This window comes from Ptiloglossa arizonensis, chromosome 1 (genome assembly GCF_051014685.1).
Source record: "Ptiloglossa arizonensis isolate GNS036 chromosome 1, iyPtiAriz1_principal, whole genome shotgun sequence".
NCBI classification, from domain to species: domain Eukaryota; kingdom Metazoa; phylum Arthropoda; class Insecta; order Hymenoptera; family Colletidae; genus Ptiloglossa; species Ptiloglossa arizonensis.
Window position 1 is genome coordinate 12141143 of NC_135048.1, and position 27883 is coordinate 12169025.

At 44.8% G+C, this 27883-nt stretch overlaps 1 protein-coding gene across 1 annotated transcript in view; it reads right to left on the minus strand.

The window, feature by feature from the left end:
- Ss (aryl hydrocarbon receptor spineless) overlaps positions 1–27883 on the minus strand; it is a 201566-nt gene that overhangs the window by 38924 nt on the left and 134759 nt on the right. Inside the window, exon 3 of the mRNA XM_076308716.1 lies at positions 9650–9768. Within this exon, the coding sequence (XP_076164831.1) occupies positions 9650–9768 (119 nt within the window). The remainder of the gene's footprint in view (positions 1–9649; positions 9769–27883) is intronic.

Below are 27883 nucleotides of genomic sequence, written 5' to 3' on the forward strand. Positions count from 1 at the left end.
ACAATTGCAATTTTCAGAAACTATTGTCTCTATGTTTTCTTATATCATTCCAATGCTGTGCCTGTACGGAAATTAGGACACTAAAATCTTTGCGATGTCCCACTCGCCAACTTACCAGCTCTCTGTGATATACACGCACTTCTTTGCTTGCAAAAATATCGAAGTCACTTCCAGATGGTTCTGTCCTTCAGAATCGACGACAGAGAGTTCGAGAAGGATCGTTCGGAAACCTTGCAGACATCTCGCAATGCTTGTACCAGGTAGCTTAAAAATGGAGTAGAGTCTTTGAAACGTTTAAGCTCCACGCAAGCAGTTCACCGTCGACTCGAGCAGCAGATCACCACGCTTCAAGCTCTTACTTGTTGCTGATGCTTGCATGTCTGCCCCTTCTGCCTCCTGGCTGATTGCTCCACTTCGTCCTGGCTGGTTTCCTGTCGTTGAACCGACAAGGTGCGTTCGAACCTCGAACGCGAGCAGCCTTCGACATCTTCGGTTCGCGTCACCGAACGAACACGTGCCTTTTCAGCAAGTTACAAACGGTAGATTATTAACCCGTTTCTTTGGCAACGTTTCTTTCTCTGTCGACGATTACGCTCTTCAAGAAAAGCGATTTCAGAACGAACCAGGAAAGGATTATTTCAAATTGAACACCAATTTCGTCATGTTGCCTCGTGGGTCATTGAGCATTATTGAAAATCCAGACCTCGAGTTTATTATTCAATTTTATGGCAGCTGATTACGTGACGCTGGACGTACAAATGTATTTTATTTATTTAGTCAGATCAACGTGGTAGAGCCAACTGTTACGTAAAGCAGAGCTACGGATTTCTTATATAATATTAACGATTTGAAATAAGTTTAGAATTTGTTGAATAAAGACAGCACTGTTTCGATAAATTATTGCCTCAAAATCTGAACAAAAATCTAAGTTCGATCGATCGACTTCTTCGATGTATCTTGTCGAGGTGTTAGGTTAAGTTTAACAACAGTAGCTCCATTGTACCTCGCTACTTGTGCATTTGTATCTTTCCTGTATTTTTTCCCCATGTAAATATTATCTATTTGCGATGTTGCATTCTAATAAAGGTGGTTAAGAAGAAATAAAACAAATGAAAATATTCGTGCAAGCGCCGAGGTTTGATAAGCGTCCGCTAGAGTGTGCGCGCGATTGCGATCCCAGAGAACTGCGAGCACGATCCTAGAGAATCGTGCAGGTGTAATTATTATAGCGTTAAGTATGCAAATACATGGCAACGATGATATTTCGGATTTGCGCGATTTCAATCTCCGATCGACTCATCAGCCGACTTTCTAATTAATTATTTCGAGCCTGGTTTAGTACCCTATTAGGCAAAATAGAGGAAACAACGCTCAGGTGAGTTCGATCGCTATTACCTTCGCACGTTTGAACTCATTTGTAACAACTTCCTCATCGTCTTTCAGGAAATCGTTAAACACGCTCTTTGTTCCTTAAGAGATATTCTTATAAGCTTGAATTTCCTTTTTCCAGTTAATGCCAGAAATAGACATTTATTAACATCCTCCTTCGCAAGAGATCCCGTTTAAATGCCGCGGAAGAACAAAATTAAAAAACTCGTCAATGTTGTTCACATTAACAAAACTTCGATCGGTGTAATTAAATTGGCTATAAAGAGTTCCATGACGTTCTGCGCGTGACAAAATATGGCGTCTTGGAGCAGTATTCGTGCATAAATAAGATACAATTTCAAGGTAGGTGATAAAATATCTTTTGAATTTTATACGCAAACGATAAATCGGAAATAATGCGACAATTCTCCAAAAATAGAAGTCTCCTTTGATATTTAATTCTCCGAATAATAAATTACTACACTTTTGTCGAATCGAGAACTTTCGTTCTCGGAAAATGTTGCACCGATATCGGACAAAGAAAACGAAAGGAAAATTCGATCGATCGTTGTTTGGACGCGTTTGTCCAAAGGATCTCCAAAAATAGAAGTCTCCTCTGATATTTGATTCTCCGAATAATAAATTATAACACTTTCATCAAATCGGTGTCACGGTAAACATTACACAATTATGCAACTTCGTTGTCGGAAAATGTTGCACCGATATCGGACAAATGAAACGAAAGGAAAATTCGATCGATCGTTGTTTGGACGCGTTTGTTCAAAGGATCTCCAAAAATAGAAGCCTCCTTTGATATTTAATTCTCTGAATAATAAATTATAACACTTTCGTGGAATCAGTGTCGCGGTAAACATTGCACAATTATGCAACTTCGTTCTCGGAAAATGTTGCACCGATATCGGACAAATGAAACGAAAGGAAAATTCGATCGATTGTTGTTTGAACGCGTTCGTCCAAAGGATCTCGGAGATGTAGGTGGCAATTGGAAGTTCGCTGGAACCGGTGGCGTATAAGTGCATAGTCGAGTATAGTAAGAGGCAGCAGGAAGAAAAATAGCTCGGTTATGATTACGGGTTACCGGTGGCGGGGGGTTGTTCCTGACCACGACCCTCTTTTACCGCTACTGCGGTGTGGCTGGCGTATTAATGCGATACACGATAGCCTGCTGGCTATTAAATAAAAAATATGAGAGCAAAATGGCTGCTTTCGCGGCGATACGTCACAGAGAGGCGTGATTTGTACCAAACCGCGGCGAAAAATCCCTCGATACCGCCACCACTGTTGCAAACCACCGGGAGGTGCTCGCTGAATTTAGCCCGCGGTCTCCTATCGACAGCAGAGCTAATGAACAGGTAGGGTTGTCGATCGTTGTCTGGGATGAATTTAACGATTGGAGATCGTGTGAACAGTTTCGGCGAGTCTCGATCGAACGGGATCGATCGATTCTGCGCGAGGGTTAGAGGAATGTTCGAGGGAAGAGGATGAGCTCGGTTAAAGAGCAACTCCTAATAGAGGGTAGTCTCACGGAGCTGCGGTCGAAAGCTTTCGAAACTAAGAACTGAGTAGCGAGGAATATCGCTTCATTGACGATTTGAGAGTTCAAGGGACGGAAGCTACCCCTAGAAGCTTTGGATGGAGTACTACGGATTGGTCAAGCGTTTCAGAAACGAAGAGAAGATAGAAAGAAACCTTGAATACTGAACAATTTTTATCGACGTGGCGCCACTGTAGTCCATCGGGCATTTGTATACAAGTGATCCGACAAGTTACGGTACTCACACTCTGAGTTGCACTGATCTGTATTTAGCTACTCGAGTTCACACTTGATTGAAGCATAACTCTATCGCGCTCTTAATTCGAATCACATTTCGAATTGTAACTGATCGGTATTTAGCTCACTCTTGATCGAAACATAACTCTATCGGGCTCTTAAATCGAATTACACTTTGAGTTGCAATTGATCGGTATTTAGCTAGTTGAGCTCACTCTTGAAGCATAACTCTATCGCAATCATAGTTCGAGTCACACTTCCAGTTGCAACTGGTCGGTATTTAGCTACTCAAGCTCATTCTTGATCGAAACATTACTCTATCGGGCTCTAAATTCGAATCACACTTCGAGTTCCAACTGATCGGTATTTAACTACTCGAGCTCACTCTTGGTCGAAGTTTAACTCTATCGGGCTCTAAATTCGAATCACACTTCGAGTTGCAACTGATCGATATTTAACTACTCGAGCTCACTCCTGGGGTCAAATACCATTCCGAGAATGCACACAGTACTTAAAAATTCTTCTACGAACCATAATCGCGATATACAGTAGCGCTCCGGTTAGTGTCCGACATCGTTGCTACGCGACGAATAGAGAATTTTTGATCGATGTTCGTGGAACTCGAACGGGCCTCTCAACGTGAAATATCGGGCCGGTGAGTCCCTCGGATCGATCCGGTGTCTCTCGCCCCGTTACCACCGTGTTCTCAGAGCGTCCACGGTCGCTCAGTTGAAATTTGTCGCTCGGTTGAAAATCCGTTCGCGATAGGGTTTCGGTTTTTCGATCGGCTCGCGACCGAACAACAAGCAACCGATAATACCGTACCAACGTAGACTCATTGATTCCATTAATCAGCCGGTCTGATGCCCGGCTAATGAAAAATAAAATGTTACAAAAAGGGGAGCGGTGTTTCTTTTTCCCGTGGCGCATCATTCACCGGTCGCGGTGTCAAGAAAAGTATGTTCGAGTTTCATAAAGGAAAGCTGAGAGGCGCGCTCTCGCGACGGGGGGCGCGTATCGTGCGTTTGCTCGGGGTGATAATTTGCAAGAGATGGCAGAAATGGATTGGCGAAGTATGTTCTTCTCGCCGATTGAAAAATCCCACTCCCCCTCCGCTCACCCCCGCCCCGCGTGGCCTGGCCCGAACGGTGTGTTTTATTGGTTTATCTCAGCGATTTCAACCTGTTCCAGGACGGGGCCCCGGCTGATTAATGCTGATACGGCCGTGTTCGCGACGATAAAAACGAGAAACCCGAGAAACCCGCCGCCCAATATTATTGTTAACGAACGAGGATGGATGGCGGGACCGATGAAATCAACGTCAGGGTGCTCGGTTGCCTTCGAAAATATGGCGTCAACCGGTCACGATGAGGACAGAAACTTTGCCAAATTGTGCCGAGTGGTCCAATTTAATCTACGGGGTGTTTTATGGGAAACATGGCCCCGGTATCTTTGTTTCTTTCAAATAGGAAAAATATATTTTTTTTAAATACTTAGCTCGCGATACACCTACGAGGGTGTACTCGAGGATAACTTGAACGTTTTGTACGATTTTCGAGACGTAAGTATTAATCTTCTTTATTTACAGAAAACATTTGTTTCGATACGTTTGTTGCTCATGTACCTATAAGCGTGGAGATAAAATAAGCTGTTATCTCCACAGCTTTGTGTAGATGTAATGAGTACTGTTCTCGGTTGAACCGCGAATAAATAGCTCGGAGCTTTATTCGGAATAATTTTCACCGTGTATATCTGTGTATAAATTAAACCGAGACTGTGCGCGCAAACGGTCGTGGATAAGGCACGAAGCAGCGCGAAATTTTCTGAATCGGATAGATTGACTGCAATCAACGAACGAGATAGGAGAGTGAAAAACGTCGACTCGGGAAAAGCGATGAAAGATCCCCGAGAGCAATTAAATCATCGCGTGATACTTTAATTACAAGTATTAATGAGCAATCGTTGGCCGAGATTATTCCCGGAGATACGAGATACCCGATTCATCGAAAGAAGTCCCCGACGACGAAAAGGAAGAACGCCGGGGGCTCGTGTACGCGGAGCCCCGTCGACAGATTTACAGTTTCACCGTCGGCGAAACGAATGCAATTTTCTGGCCGCAGAAACGCGCCCGGGAGTGTTGGAAAACGCGCGGTAACTGTCTCGCGCGAGGAAACCTTCGCAGGAGTAATGCATCCGCGTACCGTCGAGAAAATCGTAAGTATTAAGCGGGAAAGTATCTCCGTGCACGCTATCCGCGAGCCAGCGATCGCTATCTGCGAAATTGCCTTAAATATTCCGGCGAAAGCGACCGAGGGACTCGGTTTCGTTTCCGTAAATTATGCAACGATATTTCGTATTGTCACATCGCGTACACGAAATCCACGCCGTTACCGACGCCGATCCTCGCGATGCAATGCGAACGCGAGTCGCTCGTTGTTGCAAGAAGTCCCGAAAACGGTCCCACGAGGAACGAGATTTTCCACGTTGGATCGTAAGACGAAAGAGACGCTTCGAAGACGTTCAAGGAGATGAAACGGGAACGCGGGTCGATAAGAAACGTGAAAAGTTTTGAAAATGGTAACCGAAGAAGTGCCATTTTAAACGTTGGATCGTAAGATGAAAGAGACGCTTTGAAGATGTCCAAGGCGATGAAACGCGAACGCGAATCGGTAGGAAAGGTAAAATGTTTTGAAAATGGTACCCGGAGAAGTGCCATTTTCCATGTTGAATCGCAAGACGAAAGAGACGTTTCGAAGATGTCCAAGGCGATGAAATGCGAACGCGAGATGGTAAAAAACGCGAAAAGTTTTGAAAATGGTCCTAAAGAAGTGCCATTTTTTATCTTCAAAATCGCAATACCGAAAACATACTTAAAAACTGTCTAAGGCAATGAAATGCGAACCTGAGTCACTTGGAAAAGCAAAAAGTTCTGAAAATGGTCCCCGTACCTGGAAGCTGTCTAAGGGAATGAAATCTGAACGCAAGTCGGTTGAAACTGTACGAATAGGTAAAAATGGTCCCTGAAAACGTGGTATTTTCCATTTCGAATCGTGAGATTGAGAAGACACCTCGAACCTCCCAGAAATTAATAAAATTAAAGTCGGTAGAAACGGTGGAAAGTTCTGAAAATGGTCCTCGAAGAAGTACCATTTTTTTTTTTTTTACTTTGAATCGCGAGATCGAAAAGGGCATCTCGTAGCTATCCGAAGCGATAAAACGCAAACCGATCGAAAGTGGTCGAATACGCGGAGGCGAGAAGAACCGAAAATGGTCCCCGGGAAAGTGCCGTTTCCTCTCTCGAATCGCGAGATCTCGGAGACACCTCGAAACCGGCCAAGACGATGTCCTTTCGGTCCTCTCTCGTGCCACGCTCGTAACACTATAATTGGGGGTGGGGAGGCGGTTAGAGGGGGGGAGTATAAAAATTCGATCGCTCAGCCGTAATTTCGAGAGTGCCTGGTGGTGGCGGTCGGCTTGTCATAAACCGGATTTACTGTCGGGCTTCGTAAACTTTATGAGGATCGGCAAAACGCCGTATAACGTGGGCACCGCGGTGGAAAGGGGCGGCAGAGGGGGTGAGGAGGCGAGTGGTCGGAAGGCAGGCGTAGGAGGCCGAGGGAAGTCTCCTCGGAAGGACAGGTTCAAGGAACTCCGCGAATTATAGAAAATACGAGGCCCCGGCAAACGGTTAATTTCTGCTACCCCTGCGCGACTTCTGGCCCCGTCGAGTTATTGAAAGTGCTCGCCCGAGCGAAAGAAACTTTTATCGGATTCTGTTTCGTGCACGGGGCGCGCGCGACATCCCTCCGGATGTCTCGTCAAATGCATTATCGTTACTCCGTTGTACTCCCTGTATTATTTAAGCAAATTGCGAGGAAGGCCCGCGGTTAATTGGAGGAACGAGTTACCGAACGAATAAAAGCCGATACGGTGCTTGTTTTCGATCAACTCGAGGACCGTGTCCCCCGAGAATTCGCACCAAGTGGATTATTGTTACCCCGATAATACGTTCTCGGTATTATTTTTGGAAACCTCGACCGTGAACACCGCTTCTTGTCAAACGACTTGGACTAACAACAGGGCAAAGTGTCCCTATCGAGAACAATTAACGGACATCGAACCACAGCTAAGATAAGAAACCTGGACGAGTGCAACTGACTTGCACACGCACTTATTGAACAGTCTTTCAACAGTTTGGACCTAATCGCATCAAAGACATCTAAAATATACTCGAATGAAATTCTAAATCGAATGGAACTTTATATCTGTACAGTCAACATGCGTGGATAATTTTTCAAAAGTCTCGACCGACTCGCATCAAAGACACCTGAAACGTACTGAAACCTTGAACACGACTGATAAATATCCCATACGCAACTTGGAGAACCCTAACTCTCGTTTGGAAAAAGTCTCCAAAGCCTGAGTTTAATTACACTTTAAAAAGACACTCGAGAAATCGGTGTAACTGGTCTCGGGTAATATTAGATCAAAGATGTCTCAAGTCGATGTATACGAAGACTCGAGTCACAGGCCGGTAAGAGTCTCGGAGAAACTCTGATTACCCTTTGGAAAAACACTTAAATACCTCTACGAAGACGGTCGCTACGAGTTCGCTAACATCGAAGATCAAGATCTGCCATCGAGCCCTAGGCGTAGCCAGAAACGGCGCGCGTCACCTTCGAAGCCGTCATAACGTCCCGTCCAGGAATCAGCTCGCGGCACGAGCTACGTAACGCAATTAACGAGCCGGCAATTAATAACCGGCCGTTATAGATGCTGGCAGGAATCGTTCGATCGCATGGAATCGCGAGCACCGCTTCGTACGCGAGAGCGTATCGTTTACCCCCACTCCGCTCGTCGGAGTTCCCCCCACTCTCGAGTCTGCGAACCTCCCCACCCTCGGTCGGTCTCACCCTCGCACTGTTTCTCCGGTGTGTGCAGCTAAAACGCAGGAAAGGGAACGTAATAGCCTCGCATGATACACCGCCATTAATCCGTGTATATACCCTTCCATACTTTGGAGGAATAGACACCTCGTACGCCTCGGTTTCATAGCCGGTTCATCAGCCGGATATCTCTCCCCGCTCGTTCTCCTTCGGCTCTTCCTGTCTTTTCCTCTCACTCGCGATGATTTAATTTCGCCCCGTTCCCTTCGATGCTTTTGCCTCCTTTCGGTTCCAGTCTCTCGGGGGCAGGCCAATACGAGGAATCGAACGGTTGGGTTCAGGGGCTTAGGGGGATCCAGGGGTTGCTTCTTGGGCTAGGTAGATTGCTTGAAAACACAATGTACCCGCGATACGGAACCTTCGTTGAGGTACGATGTTCTACGGGGTGGTTCTCTCGGTGTAATCAAAGGTACCGGTTGAACATTGTTTGCGATGATCTCGTGTTTGTTCGGAGGAGGTAGCTATGAGTGTATAGGTATGAGTCGGGAACGAGGATACTAAAATTTGAGATACTACGCTGCGGTAGATCTCGTCGTCGACCAATCGTCGATGCAATTAGGTGAGAGTCAAAAATACAATTAACTGCGCAGGTATGTGCGAGCTGAAAGCGAGAGTCTCAAAATTGAAATACCACGCTGCGGTAGACGTCATTGTTGATCGATCGACCATGTAATTACGCGCGAGCTGAAAACGCAATTGCGCATATGTGTTCGAGCTGAATATTAGAGTCCTAAAATTGAAAGACTAGGTTGTAGTAATTCAATCGTCCAATCAATCCCACGACAGCTGCGTCGATCTCTTCGTCTCTGTATACAAACACGAAATTATCGCTGTGGTGTTTAGGTCGTGGCACTGTCTTTGAGTCTACTGATGAGAGAATCAGCCTACACAACAGGTTAGAGGCGCTAGTTGGTCATCCACTTTTGTTGTCTTTGTTTCTCTCGCGATCGAGAATTGAATCAAGTTGAATGATGTATCGCTGATAGAGAAGCGTACGTCGACAAGTGGTACTCTGAGTTGAATTTGAAGCGCGGCTCTAGACACGCCAACTGGATGTCGACGGTTAAGATTCAATTCCAAGTAAAAGGGGATAAAACCGTGGTTCGATCGAGTTCTGGTCGCTACAATTCACCTAGATCGTAAATCGTCATTTGGTAGAACGTCCGTTTCCCTTTTCCCTGTACATTCATCTCCCATCTGTCCAACCACCCACTCCTACGAGCATCGATCCATCATGGAACATGGGCAAGTCTACATCGGTAAACGGACAGACGCTAATAAAAACGCGTTCCAATTCTGTTTTACTCCGCGGGCGCGATGTGTAACTGACCGTTGCTCGAACAACTGTATTGCAGACCTTAAATGATGAATGAGACGTTGATAACGAGGTAATGGTAAGCTCGCGTCTCGCATTAAAAACCTATCTGCCGCGCGGCAATTTTCGAATTTTCCCGTGCACTGTTAAACACGGGGTCCGGGTACTCGCGATCCCGTGTTTTTCACGGGGAAATTCAACGATCGAGTAACCTTTTTAGTCACTCACCTGCAGGAACATTTCCCCGTCGAGATGATGATGGTCGTACGCAGCGAACGCAGCTAACTCCCTCGCTCTATAGTGCGAATCGTGGTGCGAATTCTCCTCCTTGTCTTTGTGCATCACCACTGCAACATAAAGTGAACGGATAAATTGGTACGAGTGGAGAATTGTTACAAAGAAAACGGCGATCTAGATTGTGAATTTAGAATGTAGACTCTATGCTAAAAAGCCTAGAATGTAGATTCCATACTAGAGAGCCTAAATTGTAGACTCCCTATTAGCTGGTCTAGGATGTAGATTCTATATAAGAATAATCTAAAAGGTAGACTCCTTACTAGCCAGCTTAGGATGTTGACTTTATAGTAGAGAGCCTAGAATGTAGACTCTATACTAGAGAGCCTAGGATATAGACTCTACACAAGAAAACTTCAAATATTGACTCTCTACTAGCCAGCTTAAGATGTAGATTTTATAACAGAGAGCTTAGAATGTAAACTCTATACTAGAGAGCCTAGGATGTAGACTTTACAGCAGAGAGCCTAGAATGTACACTCTATACTAGAGAGTCTAGGATCTATATACTCTACACAATATTCTACACAAGAAAGCCTAAAATATTGACTTTCTAGTAGCCAGTTTAAGATGTAGACTTTATAGCAGAGAGCTTAGAATGTAAACTCTATACTAGAAAGCCTAGGATCTAGACTTTATAGCAGAAAGCCTAGAATGTACACTCTATACTAGAGAGTCTAGGATCTATATACTCTACACAATATTCTACACAAGAAAGCCTAGAATATTGACTCTCTTCTAGCCAGCTTAAGATGTAGTCTTTATAGCAGAGAGTTTAGAATATAGACTCCATTCTAGCGAGCATAGAATGTACACTCTATGCTAGAGAGTTTAGAATGTAAACTCCATACTAGAGACTCGAAGAGAGCGCACTTGGATGGAATTTGAATTTAGCGATCAGAATTTTTCAAAAAATGTTATTTCGTTGATTGGAATTTCGTATCGCGTAAACTGACGACCATTAGCCATATCCTTAGATATAGATTTCTCTCGCATAAGTGAACAATTCTCGGAAGCATTCGTTGCGGTACCTCGCCGTAGTCGGTACTCGATCCAATGCGAGTTTATTAATTTTTAACGGCACAATTTAGTCCCGCATGGTTAGCAACTTTGTCGCGCATATTAAGCAGAACGAAGGCAGGTGTAACGGCATCAGATCGACGGATTATTGTAGGGCTTAAGAGGAAGTGTCGCTCACATCCTGTCACGTATTGCCGGATCTCCTCGAACGTTCTCCATTAATCTCCTTCCGTCGTTTGATACTTTCGCCTTTCGAGTAACATCTTTTTTTTTTCGTCCAGCAAGGATTCGATTCGACGATGGGATTACAGGGGCCGCGATAAGGACAACACTTCGACGGTGGAAACCTTCGGTTTCTCTCATGCGGAAGAATTCGATTTGAGATGATAAAGGAGGGCGCGAAGGTGTTCGGATCCTGTACCGAGTTTAGTTTCGTTCGTTTTATTTATAGCCGATTCAACAACTGGATAACGAAGGATGCTCGAGAGTGTGTTTAATGTCAATGGCGTCGAACTCGACGAGGGAGAATAGTGGGGTGGGGAATCGCGAGAAACGAAACGTCCGAATTCGATTTGAAGGTAAATGAAATATTGGGGACAGAATTCCAAGGTCGCCCTGTTAACAATTTTCAAGGACGTTGCTTCGTTTTTTACGCATCGTCGATACAACCTTCGCGCGACTTTTAATTCGATACTTACAGCACGTTTCTTCGATTCGTTCAAACGCGAATTGAAGAGAATATTCCGTTTCTCGCGACACGTCGCGTATAATTGTGTCCAATTCGTTCTCATCTAGCGTACAATTTTTCTATTTTCTTCAATTTTTGCATCGAGCTGTTGCCAAACGATACGACGTTACAGGTTAAGTTCGTAACGGGCCATGTTGGATTAGGTTTACACTCGTCTCGTAGATCGAGTACGGGTAGGTTGAATTTAGATCGATTCTGTTTTAAGCGAACGATAGGATCTAGTTTTCTCAGGCATCCACCTCAAGATCAAGTGCAAATAACATTTCTTTGCTCGTACACACGTCCGAGTGAAACGCATCTCAGCCCGTGCACGCAGCATCGGGGTCCGGAGGCCGGTACACGATTTTCGTATCATTTACACGAAGAAACTGATCGCGGCCGGATAAAATACGATATTTCAGGAGTTTCAGACTGAGGTGAAGTGAAAGCACGGTATCACCGAGTGGCAGACCGTACGAATAAGAACAAGACCACCTGCGAGTTTCGAGCGGAGGCGATGGAAGGAGCCGGCGATGCGTTTCGAAAGTGAACAACCTCTCGAGGAGCATTTAGCGTCGAAGGGCATCGATGCGTGCATGAAAGATGTGCGACTTCGCCGACGGCCGGTCATAAAAACCTGCACGCAATACTCTCTGTCAAGCACGCGTGCGCCACGCGACCCTCCGGGCCAGTTTTCATCGGCAGAGTCATCAGAGGAACGCGGTTATCCTCCTTCGTGTCCTTAAGAGGATCTATTAAGCCGGTTTAAAGCCGATTCGAAGATACTTTAACGTTCCTTCTACCTCGACGGTTCGGTTAATTAGAGATATTTCTGTTTGGCGAAGGTCAGTGCATGGGAAAGAAATCCTCGCGACGAAGTTCATGGTGATCGCCACGACCTGTCGTACGATTCTTACTCGCGAGTGTCATAACGAATGAAATTGGTGCGTGTCGTCTGGATGAAATTTTGAACGTTTAGGGTATGTTTCTATTGATACGAGTATACCAATCTGATGAAATCTTCGCGATGAAGTTCATGGTGATCACCACCACCCATTGTACGCTTCTTCTTTGCCACTGTCAGGGTTCATACCCAGAGAAATTGGTGCATGTCAACTGGATGAAATTTTGAACGTTTAGGTTAGGTTTGTACAGATACGAGTATACCAATCTGATGAAATCTTCGCGATGAAGTTCATGGTGATCAACACCACCTATCGTAAGGTTCTTCCTTGCCAGTGTCAGAGTTTATACTTAAAGAAATTAGTGCATGTCATCTGGATGAAATTTTGAACGTTTAGGCTATGTTTCTATAGATATACCAATCTGACGAAATTCACGATGATTGAATCTTTTCCAACGAAATTCATCGTGATGGTCATGACCTCTTCGCATTTTTCGCGATCATCGCGCACCTAGAGAAATCGGGGTATGTTACCTGGATGAAGACTAGAACGTTTATGCTATGTGCATGTTCTTTGACATATCTCAATCGGATGTAATCTTCGCGACGAAGTTGATGATGAATGAATCCTCGTGACGGAGTCCATGGTGATCAAATCCTTGGGACAAAATCCACGATGATTAAATCCTCGTGACGAAGCCTATGGTGATCAAATCCTTTGGACGAAGTTTACAGTGATCGCTATGACCTATTACACTCTTCTTTCTCACGGACATCGTGAGTCCTCACACAGAGAAATCCACGTGTATCACTTCGTTGAAATTTTGAACGTGTGGGCCTTGTTTCTACAGATATGACAATCTGTCAAAATCCTCGCGAGGAAGTCGACGATGATTAAATCCTCGTGACGAAGTTCATGCGGACTAAATCCTTGGGACAAAATCGACGATGATTAAATCACGTGATCGTCACGACCGATCGTTCGTTTCTTGCTCGCGAACATCGCGAGTACGCATCTAGAGAAATCGTTGTGCGTCACCTGGATGAGACCTGGAACGTTCGTGGTTGTGTTCCATGAGATATACCGATCGGACGGTCGCAATAAACGAAGGAACAGAGTGTGGTAACAGGTTGCATCGAACAGGAAGGAAGATCGCGGGTCGATTCGAAGCCCAACGAGAAGCGTTTCAAAGAAGGAACGAGACCCTGACGACGCGTGCAGGAAGGATGAGCAAGACGGAGGTTGTTCACTCGTAAATAGTCGCACGCAATGTCGTGGAGCGGCCGCGTTCTGCCACGCGACCCTCTGGGACAGGATCCCATTAGGATGGCCGTCGGGATAACGGCGTACCGCAGGATGCGAACCGGCGGGCTGCATGTGCTTTATTTACCGTCACGACAATTCGATTTTCAATGTCCTTCGACGTGGCCTACCCTCCGCTACCGCGGCTAACGACCGTGGCTAATGCTTCCCCAATCGATGACTTCTTGCTTCCGGGGGATCGTTGTCTAGCCGATCAACCGATTGTCCAAACCGAAGTGTTTACGAACGATCTGCCGATTTACGAAGAACGGGACGAACAATAGCGAAAAAGGCTTTGGAAGAACGGATTTAAAAACGGGTAGCGATATTGTTCACGATTGATTCTTTGATACGTGGAGGACTATTTCTTAAACCTTTGTTCACTGCCCGAATTGTTTGGTGATCTTGTAACTTTGAGAATTTCAAAATTAAATACTTTGAGGAAGTTTAGAGGATCTCGGAGAAGGGTTCGATGTACAACACTGGGTTAACTGCCTGTCGAAAGAGGGTAACGATATTGTAACTTTCTGACATGGTGGACTATGCGTTAGTACTTTACTTACGAGGACTATGGAGGATTATGGAGGGCTATGTATCAATATTTTGCTCGCGAGGATTATAGAGGAGTATGGAGGGCTATATTTTAACACTTTGCTCACGAGGACTATGGAGAACTATATCTTGACACTTTGCTCTCGAGGACTATGGAGTACTATATTTTAATATTTTGCTCACGAGGACTATGGAGGGCTATATATCAACACTTTGCTCTCGAGGACTATGGAGGATTATATTTTAACATTCTATTCAGAAGGACTATAGAGTACTATGTAGGACTATGTATCAACACTTTGCTCGCGAGGACTATAGAGGACTGTGGAGGGCTATGTATCGACACTTTGCTCAGGCAGACTATGGAGGACTATATCTTAACACTTTGCTCTCGAGAACTATATTTTAACATTCTACTCAGGAGGACTATAGAGTACTATGTAGGACTATATATCAACCCTTTGCTTACGAGGACTATAGAGAACTATGGAAGGCTATGTATCGACACTTTGCCCACGAGGACTATAGAGGACTATGAAAGGCTATGTATCAACACTTTGCTCACAAGGATTATACAGAAGAATATTTTAACACTGCGCACGAGGTCTATGAAGGACTATATCCTATACCTCTGCTCACGAGGACTATAGAAGACAATGCCTTAACACTTTGATCCCCACGACTATGAAAGATTATAGAGGCCTATGGAGAACTATATCTCAACATTTTCCCAGTACTATAAAAGACTATGAAGTACCATGAAAATCTATGCTCAATACTTTGCACTGTCCATATTGCTTGGCCATCTTCTAACCTAGAAAATCTCAGAATCGAAGATTCTGCGCGGATGAAATCGAGTCCACGGAACCTCGTGGAAACATTCAACCTGCAATGCTGGGTCAACTGTCCAAAAGATACAAAGGATCACGATTACAAAGTAAGGGTGCTAAATTACAGCGTGCCCGTGGATGTTTAACGGGATTACTTCCAGCCTAGACTCGCTCAAACCGCCGTAGCTCGAGTAACGAGTGTAACTCAGAGATATGCCCGTAAAAAGCAACAAAAAAATTGCTCGCAGATACAGATCGGACCTTACCGTCTATCCGTAACACCGTGAACGCGCATTCAGCTATCGCGATGCATCCGTGAGATCGGCAATAATAATTGCGTTTCCTCTGGCAAGGTCAGTTTGCGAGGAGGGCCGAGGGACAGACCGGAAGCGACGGAATGAAAAGCGGGCGGAGACCAATCGGAATGCGCGAACAAGAGCAATGGCGAACGGTGCGTCCATCAGCGTGTAAATCAGCGCGAGTTCGTGGGTTGTGCGTGTACGCATGTTGCGCGTAAAAATGCACAAACTGGCGTCTGAAACTCAAACCTCGTTTAATCATTGTCTTTAGAAGCAACGCGGTTCCATGAAGAGTAGATTGAATCTAAATCGATCGATCGATCTACGAAACCTCCGAATCTCGATACGTTTAACGAACGTAGGGTTGTGTACGAAGGGTTCGACGTGTTTGTCGACTGACGATCAACGTAATCGTGACTGATAATCACTGAAATCTGAACTCAATCGCGACGAAATAACACTGACGAGGGAAACATCAGAAGTGACCCTCATCGATTTGAACGAAATTTAGCCGGCTCGTGCGTTTTCACGTACAACCTCAATTGGAAATATCGCTGCAGATGAACATGAATGATTATGAAAGAAATAAAGTTTGGAAAAATCACTTAGTCGAGTATACTGGACAAAATATCATCAGTCTTCTACGCTTGTTAAGACACCGTGGTTAACGTCGTTGAGGACGCTCTACTACTCAAGTATATTTAACTAAGCCATTTTTCCAAACTGTACACTTACTTTTTCCATAACTAATCGTCTATAATTTCGGTTACAATTGTCGCGCAAGTGACGAACCAGTTAAATTTCATTGAAATTGGTGAGTGTCATTTCTGACATTCCCTTTGCGAGAGCTCTACGAATGACAAAAGGTATCCACACGCAACAGCTTCGCGATGTACGATCATCCAAACGTTTCGACTCACCCAGCGTTGCTTTTAGACACCCTATGTATTCTTAATTATTCGGAAAGATAGAGATCGAAGACGAGAAGAATGCAAACTAACTACTGTGCGCTTCCGCTTAATTACTTCGCCCAAGAGCCACCGTGCCAGTCATATTTAGACGTCCTCGGAGTCCAAATAATGACTCTCGTCGGACACCCTATTCCGTTGCGTTCACTCGGTCAGGATGACTTGCGTTTTACGCAGCCTGGATGGTCCGGGTCGAGCTAAGTGAATGGTTAAGTAAGTGATTATCTCCTTCAGCGTATAATCGATCGATGATTAATGGGATCGGCGTTGTCGGATGCGGTCCCAATTAGGAAGCGTCCCCGGTGATCACCGGGGCGATACGCGTGCCGCAGCTTGATTGTTTCAATCCACGTGGCCCGGACAGTGGGCGCGGTGAGTTTATTTTTCATTTCGCTCGTCACTTGCCGAATTTACGTACGCTGTTGCGCACACTACGATCAACAAAGGCGTTTGAATGCAAATTGCAGAGGAGAACGAGAGACCGGTGGGTGTTCTGGCACCGTGTACGCACAGTTTCGGTAGCACAGGTTACAAGTACTTGGGTTACACGTCGATATCGTGAACAGTTAAATGAAATTACCAACGGTAACCCAATGTCCTGGAGGACAGAGGCTCCAGGTGTTTGACCTCCAACTAAACACTAGCGTTCAAACGAGTGGGCTATTAATGTCCATAGAATCTGGATATCCTCTATGTTCCAGAGATTACAATGTTTGCACTTTCGTTGATAGTTGAACAACCTTTGCCAAGTTTTGGGATTAAAGTGTTCAAATTCTAGGCCTCTCTTTACAACAACGATGTACGCCAAACTTAGACATCTTCTGTGTTCAACAGATTGCAATATTTGCACTTTGGTTGATAGTTAACCTTTGCCAAGTTTCGAGATCAAAATGTTCAAATTCTAGGCCTACCTTACAACAACGATGTTCCCCAAACCTAGACATCTCCTGTGTTCAACAGATCAGAATGTTAGCACTTTTGTTTGCAGTTAAACAACCTTTGCCAAGTTTTGAGATCAGACTATCCAAATTCCAGTCGTCTATATAAAAAGCTAGACTCGCAACAACGATGTTCCCCAAACCTAAACATCTCCTGTATTCAACAGATCTTCCGTGTTCAATAGATCAGAATGTTTGCACTTTCGTCGATAGTTGAACGACTTTCGTTATGTTTCTACTTCAAGGTGTCCAGATGCCTGAACAGAGAGCCAGCCTCGCAACAACGATATCGCCAAACCTGGACATCCCCTGTGTCAAAGGTAGCGGATAGTTTCCATCGAGCAATTAAAACGTTCGAGAGGGCCAGAGATTCGCGGCTAAGATAAATAATACCCAGAGAGTATGGCGGAGGAACGGCAGCGAGAGGTCACGTCAGAAGAGAACGCCGCCGCAGGTAATTGGTTCGCGTGGGGAGGAAGAGTACGGGCGATAATTGGCTGGGATAAGGGATTACGAGGTTCCAGGGCGCGGATCGTCGGTTTTTCAGAAAGCGACTCGGGATCGAAAAATGCCGCGGACTGACCTGACGAAAAGCACTTCGTCTCGCTTATCGTGGAAGCCATTCGTTTCCGCGACACAATCGGCTCGCCGAGGAACAAGTATATTAGTGCGCGTGCCTGGTGCTTAATCTTTCATATTCGTTTGACTCGGCAGGAATCTCGGGGTGAACCGACTGTTCTCCTCGTTGGCGTGCGATTAGCCCCTTGTGTCGCCGGCGAAGCGACGCGAAGTCGGCCGAGGATCGAAAAAAGCGGTCGGGTGATCGATCACGCGGGTTTCCCCTGAATTTAATGTTCGTAGGTTCAACATAATTGATGGACACTTATTCGTTGGACACTTTTTAGCGTTAAACGTCCGAAACGTGGACTGTGAAGGTTTGGGAAGATTTTTACCAAGCGATACGCAAAATGTTGATACCGGTACCATCGAACAAACTGGTAAAGTCTCTCGTCCAACACGAAGGTGAACAGTGACTCGAAGGGTCGATGATTTTTAACGAAAGACGAGAGTCGATCATTTTCACCGTGTACTTTTCACGATCGTGTTCGACCCAGGTACCGAATCGAGGATTCCACGGTGTTCGGATCATTTTCCATTGCAATTCGCCGTTGTCCAGCACCGCTGGGGCCCGCCCACCTACCCTGAACCATGAACGACAAATCGACGAACAACTCGGAGAAATCGTGGCCGCGTATTCCCGCGGCCGATCTGATATCGCGGCCAGAGCCCAGACGCCGACAGTTTTTATCGAGGCGACGAGCAGCGAGGAAGAGAGTAGTTTCGCAAGCGCTCTTTAGTGCTCGACGCCAAGATACACAAGCACAGGTCTAGTTTGTATGTATATGCATGTACAGTGACCGTATAAAGTAATCCGTCAGACAGAAGTGGGGTGATAATGCATGAGTGCGGTTGCCCCGCCCTATCCCTGTAACCGCGATAAAATCTCTCATTACGCAACGAAACGGACCCTCTGCCCGCTAGACTGTTATCCTTAGACAGGAACTCTAATAAAGCATACGTATGTGGAAATTTATATTTCGTTTCGGGGTTCGGTGTCGCGGCCACGATCGAACCTCGCTGCCCTTCCATCCTTCTCCACCCTTTTCTTATTCCTCGAACAGGGGTGAACCTTTCGAACAATTTCGCGATTCAACTATTGCCAACATCGACGTTGAATGGACTTCCTTATATCTAGGAAGAGGTGTTTCGTCTACGATGCACTCCAGTTGGGTGTAGAATATTATATGGGGTTGTTCGGAAAGTGATTTCGTTTTCCAAAATGGAGAATATATAATTTAATAAAATGTTTATACATACTAAAAAAAATCGTGTTTCATTTTCACCAAAAAGAACGAAATGACTTTTCGAACAACCCAATAGTATTTCGATATAATATTCCGGCCATTGCTCGCGTTAGAACACTCTGTTGGCTACCCTGGCGCTAGACAAGCTACTTGCTGAAAGCTCGAGATCATTCAGATCTTTCGTTGTTCAGGAACAACGTGTCGGGACACCAGTTGTGTAAGATGTCCGTGACATAACCTGACCAAAACAGATCGTCCTTTGATTGGTTCAAGAACTATGAACGCGGAGAAAGATCTTCAAGGATGAAGAAACTTTTCGAAACGATCTCTGTTTGCATTAATAGAAACATTGTGCACCAGATCGGTCGTTTCCTTGAGGTTAAGGGTGCACATTCGTGCGACATAACCTTGATACAGCCTAGACCTCGTGACTGGTTGGGTGTGTTCCCAGCGTATCATCGGTAAGGAAGAAACCTGGTATTTTTTCGCGAAACCAGGTATCGTGAATGATAAATCGTTTCGTGACGATGCAACTGCGCGAAAACCGTTGGAGTCGGGAGGCCATTGTTTCTCAAGCGAGGGGGCGATTAAAACGCGCCGGATCGGATAGCATAGTTTTCCGTGCGTTTGAACACCGAACCGCTCGTTTACGGACAAAAGTTCTTTCTGATGACACACTAGATTGACATTCGCCGTCGTAATGCCCGCGGACAGCGAGCGGCAACAGAACTATGTACCAACCGCAATTACGAATGATTACACGTCGCGGGAGGAAATGCGCGCGCGGCACGGCATGCGCATGTGTCATAAACGCGGCTAACGTGCCAATTTGTATCTATTGTTAATTAGCTCGCCAACGACGAATTATCCACCGAGCGTAAATTGCATTACGATCACCCGTTCGCGTCACTGTTTCTGTTTTCACGGTGGATATCGGGAGCGACGACACTTCGAAATTCGTACACGGTGATACGAAAGTGAAGGTGAAAAAAGGAGTGGAAAGGAGGAAAATCGTGGCGTGTTTCGACGATGGACGATTCTTCGCGAAAAATCTAGTGGAAAATGTAGAGCGATTTTTTTCGATCGGAAGCTTCGTTTTCGAGAGAGAGCCATTGAAAGTCGAATGGCGCGTGCGCTCGACTCCCGGCGACGCCCGCGCCCCGAATAGACTTCGGGAGCCATTATCTCGCGAACGAAGCTCCCTAGGGAAAAAATCCATTTGACGATTTCGATTCGCTTTTTATCGGAGAATAAATTTCTCGGCCCGTTTACGTCGAAATTGCAGCCGTATCGTGGACCGTTCGCGAACTACGTTCCCTGGAATGTTTTTTTTTCATCGAGGGAACACTCGGTGTGGAAGACACACGTACACAGAATCCTCGGGAAAGGTGTTCTTAATGCCGACGGGGCTCGTGTCAAGGTGATTTCAGCCGCAATCTCGGGCCGGAAGCCGCACACTAACGCAGCCGTCTATCATCATCGTCGTCGTCATCATCGGTTATCGCGTGGCCTACGATGCGCGCGTTTCTTTCGAGTTGCGTCGCGCGGGCTCCGTTGAACGTTGATGGGACACACTCGGGCTTTAAAAGTTACAGCGTTAAACGTGGATCGCTCGGTAGCTGGACACTTTTTTTTTCCAAGGCGCGGCAGTCAGGTTTTAGAAGCTACGGTGATAAATGTGCGCCGAAGTAGGCCGCGTGCGCGCGCGCGACACACAGAATCGTGATAAATAACGCGGTGTCGGGATGTTTTTTTTACAAATATTTTAGAACGCGACGGATCTAAATTCACGTGGGCAGGCTTCATGGTAATAAGGCGGCGCGACACGAATTGCTTTCTAAAAGGCTGATTGTGGGGGAAAAGGGGGCGCGATGGGACCGCCGAGATATCAGAGTCTTAAGTGGATCGTTCGGTTATGGAGGGAGTACTCGAAGATCGACTACTGGACGTACGAATCGTCGACGATCGCTATTCCATCCTGCGAGGACGTTCGAATTAAACTAATAGTTCTCCTCGAACACGCACCCCCCTCGGATACTTTCTCGTGAGTACCGATAATGGGGTTGTACTCTGTCGTTGCATACACTTGCGTGAGTAATATCGACACGGGTGTACGGAGCATCTAAAAACGCTCGATTTCGCTTTGTGTATTTTCTCTTCGGCGTCATCGGTTTCGACGACACGACCGGATCCGAGTTTCGAGGGCTCACCTTGTTCTTTCGATCGATCGTGGCGATCGTCGATGGTGCATCGAGTACTCGACGCGCGAATTAACGGAATCGATCGTTATCTTTCGAAAATATAAAACCACCTTGCATGTTTTCTCTTCCTCGTCATTGGTTTCGACAATACGACCGAGTTTCGAGGGGTGATCTTGTTCACTTCGAAGATCCGAGTTTTCGGTCGACAATGGCGATCGTCGATGATGCATCGAGTACACGACGCGCGAATTAACGAAATCGATCGCTATCTTCCGAAAGTATGGACTCACGGTGCACCTTTTATATTTTCTCTTTGTCGTCATCTGTTTCGACGACACGACCGAGTTGCGAGGGGTAATCTTGTCCACTTCGAAGATCCGAGTTTTCGGTCGACAAAAGTGATCGTCGATGATGCATCGAGTATTCGATACACGAATTAACGAAATCGACTATTACTAAACCCACGGTGCACTTTGTATATTTTCTCTTTCTCGTCTTCAGTTTCGACGATACGACCGAGTTGCCAGGGGTAATCTTGTTCACTTCGAAGATCTGAGTTTTCGTTCGGCAATGGCGATCGTCGATGATGCATCGAGTACTCGACATGCGAATTAACAAAGTCGATTGCTATCTTCCGAAAATATAAATCCACGATGCACCTTTTATATTTTCTCTTTGTGATCATCGATTTTTATGACACAACCGAGTTACGCAGGGGTAATCTTGTCCACTTCGAAGATCCGAGTTTTCGGTCGACAAAAGTGATCGTCGATGATGCATCGAGTATTCGATACACGAATTAACGAAATCGACTATTACTAAACCCACGGTGCACTTTGTATATTTTCTCTTTCTCGTCTTCAGTTTCGACGATACGACCGAGTTGCCAGGGGTAATCTTGTTCACTTCGAAGATCTGAGTTTTCGTTCGGCAATGGCGATCGTCGATGATGCATCGAGTACTCGACATGCGAATTAACAAAGTCGATTGCTATCTTCCGAAAATATAAATCCACGATGCACCTTTTATATTTTCTCTTTGTGATCATCGATTTTTATGACACAACCGAGTTACGCAGGGTAACCTCGTTCATTTCGAAGATTCGAGTTTTCGGTCGACAAAAGCGATCGTCGATGATGCATCTAGTATTCGAGTATTCGAATTGACGAAATCGACTATTACTAAACCCACGGTGCACCTTGAAATATTTTCTCTTCGTCGTCATCGGTTTTGATGACACGACCGAGTTGCACGAGATAACCTCGTTCACTTCGAAGATCCGAGTTTTCCGTAGACAATGGCGATCGTCGACGATGCATCGACGGTGGTACACCCGAGTACTCGATGCACAGAGTACTCGACGCGCGAATCAACGAAATCGATCGTTATCTTCCGAAAATATAAACCTACGATTCACCGAGCAACCCTCCCCCTCCTCTTAAAGGCCAAGCGACGCGATCGCGATCAAAGACCGCAGACAGCGCGCCGCGATGAAGACGAAATTCGGAGAGAGGCGGAGTCTCAAAGGCGACGCGGTCGCTCGAGAGGCAAATCACATTATAATTAGTGCGCACAGCTGTAGATAGGAGGGCGAATTGTATTAATGCATTCCGTTGTAGGGCTCTATCTAAGCGGCCGGTATGGTGTCCCTGTAGCGGAGGGCCCCAGCTGTCGGCTGGCGACTATACTGCCCCGCGACACGACATCGTCATTTATCACCGGGCGCCGGCTCCTCCGCGTAGGTTTTGCTACATTACCTAATGAGTTTCATAACCGAATTAAATTTTTCGGCCCGTATCGGGGTGAAACGGGCTGGGCATCGTTAGCGAGCCAACGGCATTAAACTCGCCAGGATTAATCTGTGCCGCCATTAGCTTGGACACGGTCCTTGTCGTGACTGCACCGCGCCCATACCTTCTAGATTCGCGGATTCTCTACCCGCGATGTTGGAAGCTGAAAAGAAATGTCCCGAGTGGAATACCAATCCTTTCGGTCGGAAGTTTTAACCCTTCGAAACAGCCTTGTTGAAAAGAGATTGTAAATAGCGTCATCTATCGGCTGGTGTTGTCTTTAGGCTATTTTATAGCTTGTACATACCATTGGGACAAGTAGGTGTTTCAGTGGCTACCTATTGGTTGACAGTTGTTGAGAAAAGATTGTAAATAGCGTCATCTATCGGCTGGTGTTGTTTTTAGGCTATTTTGTAGCATATACACACTATTGGAACAAGTAGGTGTTTCAATGGCTACCTATTGGTTGAAAGTTGTTGGAAGATGATTGTAAATAGCGTCATCTATAGGGTGGGGGTTGTCTTTAGGCTATTTTGTAGCATGTACATACCATTGGGACAAGTAGGTGTTTCATTGGCTACCTATTGCTGGACAGTTGTTGGAAGATGATTGTAAATAGCGTCATCTATCGGCTGGTGTTGTCTTTAGGCTATTTTGTACCATATACACACCATTGGAACAAGTAGGTGTTTCAGTGGCTACCTATCGGTTGACAGTTGTTGGAAGAAGATTGTAAATAGCGTTATCTATCGGTTGGTGTTGACTTTGGACTCTTTACTAGCAGTTTCTAGAGTGTTCAATGATAGGTGTTTCATTTCAAGTCTACTAGTGCAATTGTCAGTAAGGCAACTGCAGGCCCTACCTTATACGACTGAACATTGAGTACTCGTATATACGAGTATACTGATCGAATTTTCCCTCTATTGGCGAGTGTGGGAGATGTCACCGTACTAACATATAAGCTAGTATCTACTTCGTGATACCATTCGAAAGAGTTTTCTCTAGCTCTCGACAGGAACTACCCTGCTTGTTCATCTTCACACTGAAAGACTTTCCAATTAGCCGAAGGCGCCAATTTAGAGTTCATTTTGCAAAATATTTTTTCACAATAAACGAATCATTTTACACGATGTGATAATTTTGTTCTACGCTATCACCGAACTTTCAAAAATATAAAAGAACTGTTACTTCAGACACAAACGTGTTAACCTATTTTCACCCAAAAATGGAACGTATCCTCAATGATACCAACCAATTGTCAACCGAATATCGATATCGTAGGTAGTTCGAACACTTAAATTACCGATGCGAATAATTTCTAAATTTTTTAAACAAGTCGTCGCTCATGAATATCACTTATTTTCAGTAACATTTGTAACTCAAGGATAACTGATTCCCCATCTCGATGCAAACGAGTCGAAGGATACCCATAACGTTGACAACACCTTGTCAAAGATGTTAACTCTTTGTCGAAGACAGTTGAAACATTGTTAACGAGTCGAGACTTTTCCAAACCGAGATTCGAACCAGGTTCGAACTGTAACGCAGCAACTGAATCTCTTTCCGCGTAAAATCATTTAGACCGCGCGACCGAGGGGAGTCATGGATCATTGATGGGCCGCGAGCCTGCGGGAATCCAAGGAAACAGCGTCCCCCTGCACGCGGTTTTACCGCCGCGTCTAACTAGAATGGATCGCCATAATTTTTCAGCTAACCGAAACGTCCCGGGCCGCAAACGAGCCTGACAAAATACGGAAGGTGGGAATACATTATCTCGGCCATTTGTACCGGTCCCCGAGTTTCCATGTTCCGTGCTCCGCGGCTTCATGAACCCGTTGATGGTACGGCGTTTGTGCTTGTCGTTCCGCAAACAGATGAAAAAACACAAGTCACGGGGGGATCACGAATGCGCGAGTATTCACCGTTTGGGGTCGTGATAGTCTCTTCGAGGATCCTTGGTAGCTTTCTGTCGTCCATTTCTGCTCCATTTGTTACGCATCTAAGGAGGATATATTCGAATCTCCGGGTGTAGAACTGTCAGGAGTTACTTTTCCTGAAGTTTATTTAAATCTCTGGGTAAAGGGTAATTCGAAAATCTCTCAACTTTGGTCGAATCTCTGGGTTTAGAAAAGTCCAAGAGTTTTTGTAGAATTTATCTAAATCTCCAGATTTGGAAGAGTCGATATACTTGTACAGAATTTACCCCAAAAGAGGGTACAGAATTACCCTCAGGTCTAGGAGGGTAGAAATCCTTGTGTAAATTTAGTTGTATCTCCAAGTTTGGGAGAGTCGAAGCCCTTAAAAGTTATTTACAACCCTAAGTATAGGAAGTGTCTTTGTATAAAAGTTATTTACATCCCTAAGTATAGGAAATTCGAAGTGTTTTTGTATAAAAATTATTTTTACATCCCCAGGTTCAGGAAAGTTGGAGTCCCTGGACAAAATTTACTCATATCTACAGATCTAGAAAAGTCGAAGAGCTTGGATAAAATTTACTTACATCTCCTGGTCTGGAAGAGTCGAAGCCCTTAAAATTTATTTACATTTCGGGTTTGGGAGAGTAGAAATGTCCATGTATAAAAGTTATTTACATCCCCAAGTATAAGAGACTCGAAATGTCTTTGTATGAAAGTTATTTACATCCCCAAGTATAGAAAGTGTCTTTGTGTAAAAGTTATTTACATCCCCAAGTATAGAAAGTGTCTTTGTATAAAAGTTATTTACATCCCCAAGTATAAGAGACTCGAAATGTCTTTGTATGAAAGTTATTATGTCCCCAGATTTATGAGAATCGAAGGCCCTGAAACTTATTTACATCTCAGATTTGGTACAGTTTTCCTGCTGGATGCAAATGGTTCTGCCTACACTAGACTCAATCCTCTTTGAGTCTCGATCAACTACCAGAACACTATTGCACGCTTATCTCTCCACTTCGCATTTGAAACGAAGTAACATCTTGGTTAGTTCGTTGCCTCGATCGTCCTTAGATCTAACTAAACCGCTAAATATTTTCAGATCCTCTTACAACTCCCAAGAATCCTTGTTTTTACCTTGTCTTTACCTCCGATTCTTTCGTTGTTCGTCGAAAGAAAGTAAATAAATCCCCTGGAAGTAAGAATCGCGCCCGAAGAAGAACACTATCTCGTCGAAGCCCTCGCTAACTAGCCGTATTATAATAATTGCGGGATCGACGCAAGCTGTTCCCCTTTCTGAGCTCGTCTCCCTGTTTCAACCCTCCTTGCAGACCGTCTGTCCTCGATCATCCGGACCGTTTCGCGATCGAACAGTACCTACGCGTCATCCTTCTGATTTTATCGAATTTAATTAGCAAACGAACCGGCCAGCCAATGACCGTGACTGGCTCACTTGAACGGCCGACCGACGGCCATTAAATTTCGATTAATCCGTCTTGCTCTTCCCTCGTGTGTAATTATTTTGTCCCGACGGAAGAGGATCGACCGAGTTTCGAGGCCGGATAGGGCTCAAGGCATTACTGGTCGTTGAAGTTACCTACTTCGTTCAGTGTCTTTTCTCATGGGTTCCTTGGGAATGTTTCTTCGCAGAACGATTCGATCAATTTCGAGAATTGAACCACCTCCGGACAGCTTTTGCTCTTTCCTCGACTATTCCCGCGTCTTCGAGGCGCTTTGCAAGTGTTTGCTATTTATCATTCTAATACAGTCTAGAGAGATGCATAGAATAATCAATTTGGTTTTTACCTCGTCCAAGTTACTAATTTATTTAATAACTAGAAGTAAGATTTCCACGCGAAACTAATCTACATACGGGTAATTAAGTACTCGAAAGGAGCCAAGAAACGAGAGTTGCAAACGTTAGGGTTGGAGATGTTTAAGTGTTTAGGAATTATCATATTTGGATATTCTATTACCATTATTATTTCTATGTACGTATGTGTGTTAATTATTCTAGAAGAGTAGAGGAAAAGCTACCTACTCTGGTGAGTTAGCTTCCTCGTGATTTTTGAATTTATAACAAAGGTATCTAGCGGCGAGTGGTATCACATGCTTCGTTTAGTAGCTACATAAATGAAGAAACACGTTTACACGAGAGTATAATTCTCGATAGTAGTGTCAGCTATTGTTCAAAATGAAAGTTTGTTATTGCTTTGTTGCAATATGTTTGGTACAGGGTATGTAGAACCGATATTTATGAGTGAATTTGCTCAATCTTGTATATTTACAAATGTAAACTTAAAGTTTCCGAAACTATGCGCGTTAATAAGCCACCGATAGTGGAGTAAGAAGTAAGGGAAGAGTACGAAACTAGTAGTATCTTCTGATATTGTAATCATCGTGATTCTTCATAGAGCTCCCGATAACATCGACACAATGTACATATTTTACGATGGAGGTTATTCCAAGAACCACCGTGACGAAGTAAGAATTAAATGTCTAATTTATGAATTACAAGCACACAGCGAGTGCACATCGTGCGAAAAAGAAAAATATATCTGCGATTTTTCTTCGTAAACAATAGAACTCGGTTTACCGACTCATTCTCCATCATTACCAAAGAATTTCATTTTATCATTTATATTAGGGGGCCATATTGCCCTCGCTTTCGTAGAAGTTTTTCAAATAAATTATTTTCATAATACACATTAAACTCATTCCGAACGTTTTTCCTCGCTTTTGCCTTTCGTCGCTCACAGACGTATTAATTTCTCTACAATTAAGCAAAAAGTTTAAACTCAATTCGAACGTTTTTCTTCGCTTCCGCCTTTCGTCGCTCACAACCGTATTAATTTTCC